The sequence below is a fragment of the Gallinula chloropus genome (assembly GCF_964237585.1).
Source record: "Gallinula chloropus genome assembly, chromosome: 5".
Classification (NCBI taxonomy): Eukaryota; Metazoa; Chordata; class Aves; order Gruiformes; family Rallidae; genus Gallinula; species Gallinula chloropus.
This window is the reverse complement of record NC_140090.1, coordinates 65,920,435-65,937,760: the sequence shown is the minus strand read 5'-3', so window position 1 is coordinate 65,937,760 and position 17,326 is coordinate 65,920,435. Positions and strand designations below refer to the sequence as shown.

The 17,326-nt window shown below is 37.8% G+C and overlaps 1 protein-coding gene across 1 annotated transcript in view; it reads left to right on the top strand.

The window, feature by feature from the left end:
• Positions 1-17,095, top strand: part of LOC311192813 (adhesion G protein-coupled receptor A3-like) — a gene marked incomplete at both ends in the record, with an annotated part of 265,676 nt that extends 248,581 nt beyond the window's left edge. The window contains 2 exons of the mRNA XM_084265407.1: positions 12,610-12,705; positions 15,874-17,095. Of these exons, the coding sequence (XP_084121533.1) occupies positions 12,610-12,705; positions 15,874-17,095 (1,318 nt within the window). The remainder of the gene's footprint in view (positions 1-12,609; positions 12,706-15,873) is intronic.
• Positions 17,096-17,326: the final 231 nt, after the last annotated feature.

Here is a 17,326-nt window from a genome sequence, read left to right as displayed (position 1 = left end):
TGGCTGACTCTTAATGTCTAATTCAATCAAAGAGAATCTGTCTTCCTCATCACAGAAGAGAGTCCAGGCACCTGATTATTGAGTATTCATGGATGATTTTTCTCTATCATTTGAAGGAGCAGGTTCACTTAGTATAATAGTTCAATATACCAAATAATTCATAGGTCACTGTACCACAGTAAGTTTTAAATTGTTTCTTGCCTTGTTTCTTGCCTCGGGGCATGTTGTTATGAATGGTAGTTTTTCGCTCACCTTGGTCACTGTAAACTGACCAGTCAATGTATTTAGCACTGAGAAGATAGAGAACTTTATTATGCCCTAAAAAAAAGTGATGTGTTTATCGAGGTGAAGTCTGTTGGTTATTGTTCCAGAAAAATATCCAAATACATTAATCATTGCTACATGTTTTAAAATTACTTGGTCCAGCTAACACTTAAGCCATGAAAAAAATGAAATGCAGCTTTCTTTCAAATAGCAAAACTAAGGAATACAGTACAGTGTTGAAATACATGAAAATGAAGCTGTCATTACTAATGATTCCTAAGTGAAAAACAACAGGAAGTATTAAAAGGCACTTTAAAAAACACTGGAATACCATCAGATTACCAAGTCAAGGAGAGTAGTTATTCACAATCAAATAATAAGTGTTTGATTTTTAATGTTTTCTTTCTGTGCGAGTCTGTTGAGATGTAAGTAGTGGTTACATAGACTATGTATATAGATACTCGCTCCAAATACAGCCAGCTGTAAAACTGAATTATCATTCATGGCAGATGACAACATACAAAAAATGTTGTCGTCTTCTGAAAAAGAAATTAAAGTCAGTATTAGAAGTGACTAGGTAATAGATATTCAGAAAAAAATCTGGTTGGAAAAAACTTGAAATGTTTCATCTTAATAGTTTGGGGGTTTTATCTGAGCTATATTTTGCAGTTTTCCATTTTAAATTTCTAGTGCATAAATTTTCAGTAACTAGTCTTTGTGGAAGTTATTTTTTGAGGCAGGCACTCTGTTCTGTTCTGCTGCACTGTATAAGTAAAGAAATAAAAAAAAATAGATGTCCATGTTTACCTTATACAGACCTTACACATAAGACTTTTATTTAGATTTTTCATTGTGCAGTCCTGGTAAATAAAACAAATGTAGTAATGCCTTCAGAATTTATGTTATTTGGCGTGTGTTTGTTAACATCTGTACCTTGCTCCTACTTCAACTGAAGGTGTTTCAGGATAGTTTTCATTATGATTGAAAGCAGTATTCTCTGTGAATGAAAATCATGTTTGAGGTACTAATTTTGCATAACTTTCAGGGATGCCCCATCCTTCAATCATGACCCGTGGCAAACCCTAAAAATATTAGAAATATTCAAAAAAATTAATTGAAGTATTTAAAATGTATTAAAGTATTTAAAATGGGAACTTAAATACAGCATATAGTCCCTTCCTTTACTGCACACTGGCCATGGACTTTAAAGGAATTCAAAACCTGCTTTTATGCTTTTCACATCAGAAGCAATTCATTTCAGGAAACTGCTTCATCTTTTCTCTAAAAATGTGGGTTTGGTTTGTCGATGACAAAAGCTTCATAGCTGGAATGATTCAACAGCAAGGGTTTTGTGGTTTCCATGGATCTTCTGTGTAAATGCTTTTGGATTTCTAAATAACCCTCTGGGTTTGTGACTGAACACTTCTCGTAGGCCAAGAAGATTTAATAATCAAAATTATATTATTTTTATTTAGTGTGTGGTTTCTTCATGTCTTAAACAAGACTGTTTGTTCTCTCACTTTGCCTGAGGACACATCTTGCTCTAGCAGTGTGATTAGATTTTAGAATCATGCAGTTGAATATAAACCCAATTACCTAAATAGATGGAAGGTACAAGTAAATTGTGATTAGCACATAACTGTAAAACCAGAGATGCAGAAGCCTGAAACACTAACTCTGTTTAATTTTGGGGATGTAGCACCTAATCCTTAGCAATATTTTAAAGATGGGACATTATTATCCTTAGAAACAGTAAGAATGCTTTAATAGAGCTACCTTTATATATTATCTATACAAAAAGAGTATAAATATATAAAGAGTATTGTGGGTGGATATCATTTAAGAATATGTGTAGTGTATGCTGAACAAATCTAGACAAGGAGATTAAATTTACCACCGTTCTGTAGACTTTGTAAGAAAGCACTTTATAAGGACATAAGAATATATTAAATGTGAATGTATTAAATATTTAAAATGTTTGTTACACAATGTCTAAAACATGTATAATTTTTCCATATTTCTGAGAGTACTTGGTATCACAGTACTATCACTGACTGACTACCCAGTCACTGTTACATGAGAAAACCAGCTGATGCATTCAACAGTTTTACATACAATTCTGTGCGAAGCTGTATTTTAATTTTCATTGAAGAAAGCCTTTTTTATTTCTTTTTGAGGATTGGCAGATTTCACAGGCCAACATTAAATTTCCTAAATGCATTATTTTAACAGCCTGTATCAATCAAACAGGCTTTATAAGAGTCTTGAAGTGTTTCAGGGCCAGCAGAAGAGATAAAAATGCTTTTAGCTTGGAGCTGTGCTTTCTTGCTGCTGCTTTCTCTCTGTAAGTAGTAACAACACATACATCATTCGAGAATCAGTAAACTAAAGTAAGAATTCTGGTATTTATTACTGCAAAAAAGAGAGGACTGTGAATTTAAGATTCCTGTTTGGTAGTTTTGGGACCACTACCATTGACATTTTCCACTTTTTGCCTATAATAAGATGTAATGGAAAAATGGAAATTTATTCTTAGTTATATTAGGATCTCCTCAAAGAAACGATTTGTTCTGTGCAAAAGTATGTGACTGTTGTTGAGCCTTCCCGTGTGTCATAAATTGGCAACTCAGTCTGGGAGGCATAGAGATCATAGAGCTCCTTAAGTGTCACATGACTAGATAGGCAGGAGGATAACAAAGCTAAGTATGTCAACATAAGGGAAGGCTGGCATGATAGAGAGTTGGCATAACTATGGAAAAGATCTCAAAAGGACCTTGTACCTTTTAGACACCAAAGACAATGGTAAGACAAGATCTGTAGGAAATCAGATTTCAGTTCTTTCTGTGCCCACATCAAAGTTCAGTAGAGGAAGCTAAGATTTTTTTTTATCACCTGCTCTCTGGAACAGGAGTTTAATACTGCATCAAAAGATACAAGGCCTGCAAAAAAAAGTGCAAATTAACAATATACTATTGTGGAAATTCATATCTCTTAAGTATTGTATTTTTCTCTTCTAAACAGTTTCAGCTCCCTCTGGCACTGTGGTCAAAGATCTTGCCCTTCATATAAGATCATTGATTTATATAAAAGAAAAAGGAAAAGGCGCCATGAATTTAGGAGAAGAGAAATAATGTGTCCTCCCTAGAGATATTTCCCAGGAGTTTCTGTATTCTCTTTTCATTGTCTGTTTGCACACATCTGTCTCGAATGCTCCACTGAGCAAATCTAAGAACAAGCCACCTGGGTCTACCAGTGAAGTCCCTATCTTCATTATATCGATTGGTTGGTCATGAATATCTTCTGAATCATTCTGTGCCTGTACAGCAAAAGAACTTAACAGCAAATCGGCAGTTTCACATTATCTCATATTAACTCATACAATCAAAGTTAATTCAGCTCTGAATAAACTTTCCAAATGTTCTCCTCATGTGAAAGTTTAAAATAATGTATTTTCAGGTGATGTAAAAATTACAAAACAAGGACTTGACTAGTCCATTTGATATTTTAAGAAATTGCTGTAGAAGAAAAGGCCTTCTTAACAAAAGAAAAAAATATTGCCTACAAAGGAAGTAATTGTCAGACTCAACAGTGCACAAAACACAGGATGAAGGCAGTTGTGTTGGCGACTGCCATAATAAAATATGGGATTGACATAAGCTCCTTTTCTAAAGCATGATTTCAAGATTTAGTCATAAGAGAACATAGACTGGAACCCCCTGTCAGTGCCTTTCACAGTTGATCCAAATTAAAACATATTTCTTCCCACAAATCATTTAATTTGGTTCCTTTGGCAGGCTTAATGAAATATTACATCAAGTTAAACCAAAGAAACGTATATTTTCTATTTAAAATTCAAGGTGATCCTACTGACAGTCATAAAACATTGATACTAATGTAACGCGAATTGAGTATTAAATATGTGACAATATAAGGGTACAGCACTTAGCACTATCTTTGCATGCTTTACTTTTCATTTCACTTTCATATTATATGAAATGGCATTGTCATATATAGGCTGTTATCAGAATTTCTTGTCTTGATGAGGGTTGATAGGTTAATGGTTCTTTTCTCCCCTCTGAAAGGCAGAAGGACGTGTTGATGGTAATTGACTTTCTGAAGGTGTACTGCAGTGCTCGGTGAAGCAGTTGTGTTTGATTCAGTAGGCAGGAACGGCAAAATCATTTCAGCTAACGGCTCTATGCCAGAGTAGTCAAATGCCTGGAAAAATGAAGTAGCAAAGAATTGCTCTGAACAAGAGTATCGGCCATCTTACTACTAGAAAGTAACTGTGGAAATGGAATTGAAAGGCCTCTTGTGTTCCCTAAGGGATAACATGATTGTGTAAACAGAAAATATTCAAAGCATGAGTATTATTTCTCCTATTATTATTTCTCTCCAAGCATTAACATGAAGTTTTCTCTCTTAAGAGCTCCACGCTCTTTTAAAGACTTTTAAATATAGATAGATTCTTTAAGAAATACTAATAAATATCTTTTCTTTCTTAGCAACATGCTGCTTAATATAATACTTACTTGTTTCCTTCAGAAGTATGTTCAGCATGAGTATCTCCTTACCTGGACTTAAGTTATTTTTTCATTAAGCCTCACCAGGAGTAGAAATCAATACAGCTAAACTGAAACATGGAATGCACTGTAAGAATCATCTCCCTCTTTGCTTTCCAACAGCCACCATGGCCTTATCCAATAACACTTAAAAAAAAAAAAAATTAAAAATTGCATTTTAGGAACAATGGGTCTTCAAGTTGGTCTAGTTCACCAAGAGACAATACAGTTATCTATGTAGATGAACCTTCCTTCTCTTCTGAATTTTCTCTAAATATATTTTTGAGTTCTTGAATTCATTTTCTGGGGGTTGGGGTTTTTTTGGTATATGCATTTTTGTTTCTTTGTCCTTTGTGCTGGCTCAGACTGTCTTACACAGTCATGGTAAAGCAAACTGCCAGCCTCTAAATTCCTTTTTAACTGCCAAAGTAGACATAATGGCTACATTAGCCACTAAGGGTGGTAACCAAGCAAGTTGAACAGAAACAGCTCCAGCCCATCCTCTTGGCTTCCACCACTAGCAGGTCTTAAGCTCTGACACTACGTAACTGGCAGTGCATAAGACGTCATCTGACATGGGCAGTAAGGAAGAGAAGCTCATCATGAATATCTAGTGCAGTGGGTTCACATGAGAGAAGCCAATTTTGTTTTAAGCCATTGCTCTCACACTTACTGACTGCCACTTTGTTGCACAGGTTGCCATTATTATGAGTCTCTAAGGTCAATTTTCATTAAAAAATCAGTCCAGTTTTGTCAGATGGAGGCCCAGACACCTTAAGTTGAGCAAAAAAAATCTGCAGAGGCTTTTCTTAATGGTTTTGTCATTTATCTCTCTGTTTCAGTCCCTGCCTCTAAATGGAGATTTTAACTATTCTCACACAAACTCATGCCATGAAGATTAATTAATTAATGCTGGTGAAGCTCTTAATTTGCAAAAAGATCTAGAAAGAAGGGATATACATAAAAATGAATAACTACCTGCCCAGTGATCTTTGTTTCCTCTGTGCTGAATGAGGGAAATGACTTTTGGAAGAAAATGGTCTGTGAACAGGCAGTTAAAAAGAGTAACAATATTGCTACGTAACAGTGGTAAATAGTGTTTTCACACAGCTCCTAATTCTGCTAGTATTTCTCTTTTAGAGCTTGAGTAGCAATATTAAAGCTTTTTAAGCATTATTAGATGATTGATTTTATTTTTTTTTCTATTTTGTGTGTATTCTCCATGTTTATATTTTACTTTACAGACAGGGAAAAAGCACTTAAGATGATATACTATTTCTCTTCAACAAGGCCATGAAGCAAAACTAACATGGTATTTGTAAATCTGGGAATAAGATTCAAAATTGGGTTTTTTTTTCTCAAACGAAAAATATATTTTAATAATCTCATCATTTCTACAAAGTCTTCTTTTTATTTTATTAAAATTCTCAGGAAAAAAGACCATGAAATGATGTGATACATGAAAATTTCAGGAAGAATAATTCGAAAATCAGGCTCATAAATTCAGCTTTCTACAGAGCAGCTACTTATCTGTCAATCTGCCTGCCTGCCGGGTACTTGAACTGTGGCATCTGGTTAGCTCAGAAGCTAATGACCATTTTCTATATGGATTATTTTCACAAAGATGTTAAAATCAAATCCCAGCTCAAGGAAAAATAAAGGGGAAAGTCATCTTGCTGTGACTCCTCTTTTATTTTTCATGTTTATTTTGCAAGTGACTAATACATTGACATATCTTCCTGTATGAACTGTGCCCTAGACATAAGTAGAGCTAAACAGATTAATCTCCTTTTGTACTGAGGGAAAGGAAAGAAATTAATGTTTCACCGGTATCTTTATATATCTAACATGTACCTTTCTAGACTTGCACATGCAGAGAGGAATACTTTTTAAAATTACATACATTTTAATCAACATTTGCAATAAAGACTATTTGAAGGTATTAAATCATTTCCTGATACATTGAAATTCTGCCAACCTCTACAGAAAAAAACCCTCCAAATCAGTCTTCCGTTACACCCACAAAGCCAAGTTCTGGTCCTTTTTGGAAGAAGTCATTCCAGAGCCAAGGCATTTAATCTGGAAACAATTTGGACCTAGAGAATAGCCAGACACTGAAGCGAGAAATTCATCACTGGGTAGAACTTTCCTTTTACTTGCTGACTTACTGAGTGATATTTATGGAAATAAACTTAGAAGAATATACTGTATGTTAAGTTGGCAGAATAGATGCTGCCTGCAGGCTATTGCAGTCATTCTTGCTGACATTATCCTGTTTCTATCAGATTGGCTATGTAGCTCCCAGTATTTTGTGGTAGGATTTGCCTTACAAGAGGAGTTCTTGCTGAAAGGAAGCTGGAAAACAGTAAGCCATGATGTCAACACAGGGACATCACCTCAAGCAGTGTCTGCTGCTCTGTTGGGGTTTTTTGTATTTATGTCAGTGCATGTAATAAAAAATACCGTACTTACTGGTCTCAGGCAACTGCAGCACAAACTTAGGGGTTCTTTCTAATGCTCAATGAGTACGATTCATCTCCCTGAAAGTTACTGCACATCATTTGATCGTGTCTGCATAGCCTGGCTTTCAGGCTGTAGGTGTTGCCAACACTGCAGCTAAGAGGTGCGAGTGCAGCATGCTGAGGCCTACCAGGCTAGCTTTAATCTAATTAGCTTGGATAACAATATTAGTGAAATGTGATAGACTGAGCTTCAGTAAATAAATGTATGCTGATGTGAAAGCCTGCTAGGAATCATCAGGACATCCCTGGGTGGCCAGCACTAGCAATGTACAAATTTTAAAAATTCTTCCCAAGGGCTGTTGAAGCAACAGATTGGCAATTGCTTTGAAGCCCTGGATTATCCAACAGATAATCCTTACAGTTTTTCCCTGTAAAACAACTTTAAACTATAATATAAATTAACTGCTTATCAAGATCAAGTTTTAGCTGAAAAAAGTTTCAGTTACCTCCCTGTAGTTTCCCAGTCTTTAAGAATTTGCATACATGGCTATCTTCACTACAGCAAAACCCTCTGTGTTTGCTGGCTTCATCGTAACAGCCACATCTCTCAGCAGTTTTTCTGTTGTCTGCTTAGAGTAGCTACCTTACTGGTAGCCTGAGTATCACTGTTTGCGTTCTTGAACGGTAGTAGAGTAACACAAGTACACAAAGTCAGCTTTGAGGTCCTGAGTTACTGCATGTGTGAAGAGCTGATTGAATGAGAAAAATTAGAAAATTAACTCAGAAGTAGAAAGGTAGTTAGGAGACAAAAGCTGGCTACTGAACAAAGGAATATAGACCTTTAAAGCTTTCAACCAAAAGGTATTCATGAGAGCAAGTAGTAAATCTAAGTTAGACAAGTGGTGTTAAGAAAAAGATTGATTATTATTTTCAAAATAAGAAAATGCACTTGAAGTAGCAGGAGAAGATGGTTGGAAAGCATATATTTGCTCAATCTACAGGGTTCATCCTGCTGGTACTACTATTAGTAGGTCAACAGAGGTCCTTCTCCCCCTCTACTCTGCCCTGGTGAGACCACACTGGAATATTGTGTCCAGTTCTGGGCCCCTCAGTTCAAGAAGGACATAGAACTCCTTGAAAGAGTCCAATGCAGGGCCACCAAGATGATTAAGGAAGTGGAACAGCTTCCTTATGTGGAAAGGCTGAGGGAGCTGGCTCTCTAGCCTAGAGAACAGGAGACTGAGGGGTGACCTTATTAATGTTTATAAATATGTAAAGGGTGAGACTCAGGAGGATGGAGCCAGGCTCTTCTCAGTGATGGTCAGCAATAGGACAAGGGGCAACTGGTGCAAGCTGGACCATAGGAAGTTCCATGTGAATGTAAAGAGAAACTTTTCCACTGTCAGGGTGACAGAGCACTGGAACAGACTGCCCAGAGAGGCTGTGGAGTCTCCTTCTCTGGAGACATTCAAAACCTGCCTGGTTGCATTCCTGTATGATTTAGACTGGGTAATCCTGCTCTGGCAGTGGGGTTGGACTAGATGATCTTTTGAGGTCCCTTCCAACTCTGAACGTTCTGTGACTCTGTGATTATCATGTTCAGTGAATGATCATTATTGGACAGGAGCATCACCCCTTTTGCTCTTGTTTTGTGTGGCTGAAAGGCACTGAAAGTTGGCTGCAGCAGCAAGAGCAGCATAAGAAGAAGATCATGAGGAGTAGTCAGCATGGATTCACCAAGGGGAGATCATGTTCGACCAATCTCATTGCTTTCTATAATGTCATCACTGGCTGGGTAGATGGAGGGAGAGCAGTGGATGTCATCTACCTTGACTTCAGCAAGGCTTTCGATACCGTCTCCCATGACATCCTGATAACAAAGCTGAGAGAACATGGGATAGATGAGTGGACAGTGAGATGGGTTGAGAATTGGCTGTCGGACCGAGCTCATTGGAGCAGAGTCTGACTGGAGACCTGTTACTAGCGGTGTTCCCCAGGGCTCAGTGTTGGGTCCAGTCCTGTTTAATATCTTCATTGATGACCTTGATGAGGGAATAGCATCCACCCTCAGCAAGTACACCGATGATACAAAGCTGGGAGGAGTGGCTGACACGCAGGAACACTGCGCTGCCATCCAGAGAGAGCTGGACAGGCTGGAGAGCTGGGCAGGGAGAAACCAGATGAGGTTCAACAAAAGCAAGTGTAAAGTCTTGCACCTGGGAAGGAATAACCTCTTGTATCAGTACAGGCTGGGGGATGACCTGCTGGAGAAGAGCTCAGTGGAGAAGGACCTGGGGGTCCTGGTTGATGACAGGTTGGCCATGAGCCAGCAGTGTGCCCTGGTGGCTAAGAGAGCCAATGGAATCCTGGGGTGCATCAGGAAGAGTGTGGCCAGCAGGTCGAAGGAGGTGATCCTCCCCCTCTACTCTGCCCTGGTCATGCCCCACCTGCAGTATTGTGTCCAGTTCTGGGCTCCCTGATGTATAAAAGACAGGGATCTCCTGCAGAGAGTCCAAAGAAGGGCTACCAAGATGATTAAGGGCCTGGAGCATCTCCCCTATGAGGAAAGGCTGAGTGAGCTGGGACTGTTCAGCCTAGAGAAAAGAAGAGGGGACCTTATTAATATTTATAAATATCTTAAGTATGGGACACATGGGGAATTAGCTAGCCCCTTTTCAGTGGTCTGTGGAGACAGGACAAGGGGCAATGGCTGCAAGTTGGAGCACAGGAAGTTCCGCACCAACATGCGGAAGAACTTTTTCACAGTGAGGGTGACAGAGCCCTGGGACAGGCTGCCCAGGGAGGTGGTGGAGTCTCCTTCTCTGGAGATGTTCAAGACCCGTCTGGCCGCCCATCTGTGCAATATGAGCTAGGGAGCTGCTCTGGCAGGGAGGTTGGACCTGATGATCTCTCGAGGTCCTTTCCAACCCCTATGATTCTATGATTCTATAACCCAGCATCCCTCCAGAATCCTAAACCCACCAATGATGACTCATTTGTATACACTGTAATTTCTATTTGCTATTTTACTTTTTTCTTTTCCATGAGACAGGGCAGGCAGTGTGCTGGGGTAGGTATCAGTACTGTGCACCTCAACTACCATTTGACTTCACCTTAAATAACTTCTAGAATGCATTTTATTTCTCTTAGCAATGAGCCAGCACGGGAATTTGGCCCCTTTTCTGAAGCTCTGTACAGCTAAGTGCTTCCAGAACATCTGATGCTACTGTTGTGTGTTCAACAGCTGTTGAAAGTGTGAGATATGAAGTAGATTATCTAACACCCAAATACTAGCTTGTGTGAGTCTTTGGATAAAGATATGATTTAAATGTATATCCAATCTGTAAAAACTGGCAGCACTGCAAAAAATGAAATTATAGGTTGCATTGTAGGTAAATTCTATGGTGTAATCACTTCAGATGAGTTTGAAGTGCAGTTTCCTATACTTACTTCCATATTCCTATTTTTCTGCTCCTTAGTATTTCTTATATAAATTGGGATTAACTTTTCTATGCCTCATTGCTTACCCTAGTCATTTCCTGAATTTCAAAAATGTCATTGAACACGTCTTTGTTAAAAATAATAATAAGCTATTAAACTAGTTTATTCAATGTGCTCAAGTCAAAAAATATATAGTCATTAAACTGTGGTGAATGAATGGATTTTGTAGGGAGGCAGCTTGTTGTTGGAATTTGTTGAGCTCTACAGAATAAGCCAAGTTTGAAGAAAAAAATATACACTTCATAACTTTGAAGTTGTAAAATCTGAAGGGCTTTTTGATGAATATGGAGGATGATTTCCTCTGCTCTCTTTACAGCTCACACCGGTAGGACAAAGATTGACTGTAAATGTTAACACGAAACTTTCTGAGGCCTGTTCTCTAATTCTGCTTCAGAAGGAGGTGGGGAAAAGAAGTCAGGAAATTCTAATGCTAATTCTATGTTTGATTTAAGTGCTTGTTTATTTAAACTTTCTTAACTCAGTTTCTGTAAAGATCCTGCCTTGTAATGACTCTGAAATTTCCGAATATTTACATGCATTACAGAAAACTAGTGGCCAGATTCTGGTCATTGTCCCCCACGTATTATCAGGTTCCTCTCAGCCCTGATGGACAAATTAATAGCAGTGATTGTAAAGTGTCTATATCCCTGCATGCTGTTTTCTGCACCAGAGGGGTAGCTTGAAAAGAAACTAATGTTGTCTGTGCCAGAAGAGTGTTGGTTAAATCAGGAAATGAGTCATAGAACCAGCTGAACTTCTAGGTGCAACGGAACATTTTCCCTTTTGTCAGTGAGCATCATTCCTTCCTGCTGTAGCCTCACATGCACCAGGGCTGGTGCTCTCCACCTCAGAGACCACAGCGGTGGAAGTGCTGTGCTCCGTGCATAATTTTCTGTTTTGCTTATATAAATGGAAAATGTGATGATGGTTTATTTTGATGAATTTGGACATAGGCATGCAGGATGGCAACTTCAGTGAGACATCTGTAAGACTTCAGTGTAGCCTAATGATCATACATTGCAATGGCTGCTACTTCCAGGTAATTTAATGGCATCTAACTGGTTACAGGGTTGTGAAACTATGTGCTTTCAGTCTCAGAATACAAGTCTTTACAGAAAGAAAAACACTTAGAATTCTTCTTGGATATTTATGAGGTCAACTTGAAGTCATAGAGGCCATCACATTTTAATGTATTGCAACTCTAGGTATTAAAAAAAGTGTGGTATATGCAAAAGTATATTTACTCTTGATTTCTCCAAATTGCTCATTTCTGCAGGAAAAAACACCACTACATTTTGCCAAGCTGACTGTCCTGTTTCTCTTTGCCTATTTGAACTTTGTTTCTTTTGTCATCCAGGAGTTTCTAATCACTATTTCTGTGATTTCACTGAACTTACCTGGGAACATTTTCAGGTTAAAGTGAATACAGCTGCTTGGTCTTAATATTTCTAATTTTTCATGCTTACATAACTATTAATTATAAATATTTAGGTGAGTGGTACAATTTTATTTGGTATGTATGTTCTTTAATTAGACAAGGTTTTTTTCTCCATATGACTGCAATAGTAACTACATTTACTAAAGAAGTAAGTCAAGACATTGTTAAAAGTGGGTCCATGTAAAATTTCTGCTCTTTGCTTCATGATGTACAGTGTTTATTGTGACAATACCTCATTCATTGCTTTTCTGGTTTTAGGAACATGTTTAATGTTTTTGCAATATCGTATACTCAAAATACTTCAAGAAGGTATAAATATTTAAAAAGCAGTATTTGACTACAAGTCAGGCAAATTAAAATATCAGTTATTATCTCTCAACAGATTTTACCTGATTAGTGGTGGAGTTCCTTTCATTATATGTGGGATTACAGCAGCTACCAATATCAATAATTATGGGATTGAAGGCGATGCACCATAGTAAGTATAAATTATTATCATAAAATTTTAAGGAAAAAAAATAATTTTTCCTATGCCAATAAATGCACTGGCTTCATGAAAGGTACAGACATCCATTTGGGATGACGTTTGTTAGGAAATTCTATTAAATAATAGCTACGAAAGAGCAACGTCTTAGTCTGGGTCTTGCTGCTTTATCTCTACCAATTTGACTTTATTACTGTCAATAGAATCACTTTTCATTTACAGAATTACACTTCATTTACATCTGAATAAGTGAAAGGATATTAAAAATCCCTAATGGATAGCATACTTAATGGATCTACTAATTAATTAAATACTTTCAGTTCATTACCTACCTTGAATTTATATTCTTCAGGTGACTTAATTTACAGATAATTATGCACAAAAGGGACAAGTCAAAACTGTGCCTGCACCTCCTCCACCCCATCCCTCCCTTAAAAAACAATTTTGGATTTTCACAACCTGGAAAAGTTCACTCACAGTGTCTTGCAATGCTGGCATAGCCCCGTGGTGTACTAGTGTGTTAGTGTTCCGTATATCTCCAGAAACTGTCCAGCCATCACTTTGTTATTAATTCTTGGCATGAAACCTGACATATCAGTAAAGTACAAAAAGTCTTTCCACAAAGGTGTAGCAGAAAGTGAATCAGAGTGCAAAGTTTAATACTTCCTGTGGAAAAGATCAGGATGGCAATGCCTGGCACACTAATTGATCTGTTAACACTCTGCCAGCACTAGTACCCTGGAGAACATCGCTCTCTGTTACTGCTTTGAGCATCTATTGCAACACATTTGAAACTAGTTATGTTTTGGGTAAGAAAAGAGGAAACAAAGGTGAATGGTTTGTAAGTGAGCATTTGGCTCCTTAAAGGCATTTTTATAGGTATTTGAAATTTAAATTCTGATAATAAAGTTGTACATTCCATGGCTAACTGTTTGCTCTGCCTAGGGCCCAGCTCATATTCATATCTTTATTCAAACTTATCCAATTAGACAATCACTTATAATCAACAGTATATTAAAAGACTCAATTATTTATGTTCATAAATGTGAGACTTTTTCATTTTGGCACAGTTACAGAGGTTAGACTTCTTTAATCATGTTAATCGTAGCCAATCAATTCCCAGTACCACAGGCTGTACAGAAAACAAGGCACAGGTGAGGGATGGTTTTAAAACTGAATAAAAAGACAGCTTCTAATTCAACAGCAGCACAGTGAGCTATATGCCTTATTCATTTTTAATAGTATTAGTATAGCAAATGTAGATGCACAAACTTGAACCTTTTTTTTACGGAACTGATTTTTTAAATGATCCACAATGAGATTCCACTTGAAACAAGAGCATCCCAAGAGACTGTTCCACTGGGGAGCATTCCATTCTCCACTTTGCATGAAATATGCAGCATTCAAACATACTTCAAGTATTCATGTAGCTTTGTGCTCTCTGCTTATGCAATTAAATATAGGTGATAACTTACCTGTCTTTTCACAAATACCTTTCAGGGAATCTTTTTGTGTGTGCATCTGACAGCAAAATATATACTCCTTGGAGTGTCTCTAAGATGATTAAAAAATGTGTGCATGTTTTCATTTAAGGTTCAGATTTTAAAAATTTAAAGTAGTTATTCTGCAGTTCCTTGTGATAAATACCGAGTGGGACTGCCTCTTTTTTGCCAAGAAGTTTTCAGCCTGGGAGAAATACTCATTCTGCCCTTTTAATAGTAAGTTGTAGGTGACTCCTGGTTTAACAAGAATGTAGTATCAGAAGGTTTCTCTGTATTGGAAGGACTGCAACAAATCATACACGTCTAAATGAGTATGAAGTGTCTCACAGTGTCCCTTTTAGAGGTAGAATGGATCATGACAGATCACCTGGTCTGTCTTTCTGACTCAGTGGGAAATTAGCTATATCCAAACTATTCCTGACAGTTATTTATCCAAAGTGCTTTAAATGCTACAAGAATGGATAGACCACAATTTATTTTCCTAATTGCCCTAAAAGCTAGGAAAGTTTTTAAAAATTGAATTTAAACCTTTCTTGCTGCAATTTAAGCCCATTACTTCTTGTGCTAGCCCAACAGATAAGGAAAGTAACTTATTCCTCTTTCCAGCAATGTGATATTTAGAGTATAAGAACCAAATAACAGCTGTACTAGCTTATACCACCAGCTCAGTTATGTGCCTATAACTGTGGCTATAAGCAGATGATAGAAAAGAGTAAAAACTAGGGAAATAGTCCTTCTCCCCCTGACCCAAGTTCTCTGTTTCCATCTGGGATTTCATTATCCAGAAGTGTTTTCTTCCCCCGCATTTATTTGATTACATCATTCATCCTTAGGACAGTCCTTGTAGAAAACTACTAAATTATGCAGCTGACTGAGGATTATTTAGCTCATTCTGGCCTGTGAACTACTTTAAGATGCTTTAAAATGGTTATAGTTATGTTATTTAAAGCCTATCAAATAATGATCCACGCTACAATAATATTATGCTACCAGTGTATCACAAAGAGACCATCAATTTCCTTAGTTTTTCTCAGGGCATTCAAAATGTTGTAAATTAACTCAGAAATTTCAGAAACAGTGCACAAGTCAGAAAGTGGTATAGAGTTTTTGGGTCTGCTTACTGCAGACAGTTGTGACTGTTGAACTGGAAGGTCTTTTTCAGCCTCCTTATCACTCAGACTGTTCTCTACTTTGGCAACAAAAAATTCTGTAAGAAAATCTTACAACGTTCATTGAAACAAACCATTGAAATCCGTACATTTCTATTGCTTATACAGATTGTGTAAACTATGCCTCATTTGCTTTTTAATCAAAGTATTAGAGCTGACATTTGTAATAGAAAAAAAGGGTTGGCATAAATGGTCCTATACTTCACTGCAATTCTAGATTCTAAACTGACCTACATTTCTTGGCAATTTTCAGCTTTAATATCCTGTAAATTATACTAGATATTTTATTCTATTAAAAATATGAAAGTGATGCCTCAGCTTAATTGATATTAAAGACACGCTCCTTTTCTCCACAATAAAAATATTCAAACTTCTGAGACACTGTTGGGTCATGAAAGCTAGTCAGAAAGCCCTATTTCACATCAGTCAGTTGTCCATCACATCTAATGTGGGCTATAAAATGTTCTTGACTCGTTTTTTGTTGTTTTCAGTTGCTGGATGGCATGGGAACCTAGTCTCGGTGCTTTTTATGGGCCAGTGGCATTCATTGTGCTAGTCACCTGCGTTTACTTTCTCTGCACATACGTGCAACTGAAGCGCCATCCTGAACGCAAATATGAGTTGAAGGAAAAGACAGAAGATCCACAGAGAATACCAAGTACTGAGGTGGGCCATGGTCATATTACAGATTCTGTGTCCGTTCCCCAGGCAACCTGCTCCATGATTTCTTCTTCCTTATTGGAAAATGAGCATTCATTTAAGGCTCAGCTTCGAGCCGCAGCATTCACTTTGTTCCTGTTTACTGCCACTTGGACCTTTGGAGCACTTGCAGTATCTCAAGGTCATTTCTTGGATATGATATTTAGCTGTCTTTATGGAGCCTTTTGTGTGACCTTGGGGCTTTTCATCCTGATCCATCACTGTGCAAAGCGAGATGACGTCTGGCATTGCTGGTGGTCCTGTTGCCCGTCTAGAAGAAACACCTATTCTGTCCAAGTTAATGTGCGCCCAAAGGTTAATATCAATGGTGACACTCAAGTTCATGCGCCTTGTCTTCAGGAATCACCATGTCCCAGCAAATCAGCGGTGTTTAATCATCCAGCAGCTAGTCACTGCAAACTTACTAACCTGCAAGCGGTTCAAAATCATGTTAACTGCCTTTCACCTGTGACACCATGTTGTGCGAAAATGCACTGCGATCAGCTACTTGATGATGAAGCTCACATTCACGTCCACAACGAGGGAACCTTCAGACCCAATATGCACATTCATAGATGTCTGAAAAGCAGAACTAAGCCACGTTATTTCAGTCGGCATAGGTCTGCGGGTGAAAGAGAATACGCCTATCACATTCCTTCAAGTATCGACGGCAGCATCCACAGCTCACATACAGACAGCCCCCACAGTACACATGATAGCCAGTCAGGCCACCGGCGGGCCTGCTGCTCAAAAAGTGATCCATATCCTACCGTCAACCAGCCCGAAAGTAGCGACACAAGTACTGTAATATATAGTTGTACTAAAATGCCAGAAAGTGACACTGTGCACCATCCAGCTCATTTTGAAATGCACCCACGGACACAGTCATTGCCATTCAATACGACAAATCACAACGGGATTCTCAAGGGAAACGTGCATGAAGCCATGATATACAGTTCAGATAGTACAGGAAATATCAAAACGGGCCCTTGGAAAAATGAAACTACTGTGTAGTTTGTGGGCCATCATAATGTGGGTTTTCCCCTAAACCATTGTTTCTTTTTATTCCAAACTAAATAAGATGACATACTTGTGTAGCTCATCAGTAAACTGTACAGCTTTTCCATCTTTATTTCCATTTTCTTAAGAGTCTAAAAGAGAGATAGTGACAGTTTTAGAATGAAGTTATTTTTAAAAGAAAGTTATAAAATTATTCTGAAAGCTGATTAGAAAACAAAGTCTAGA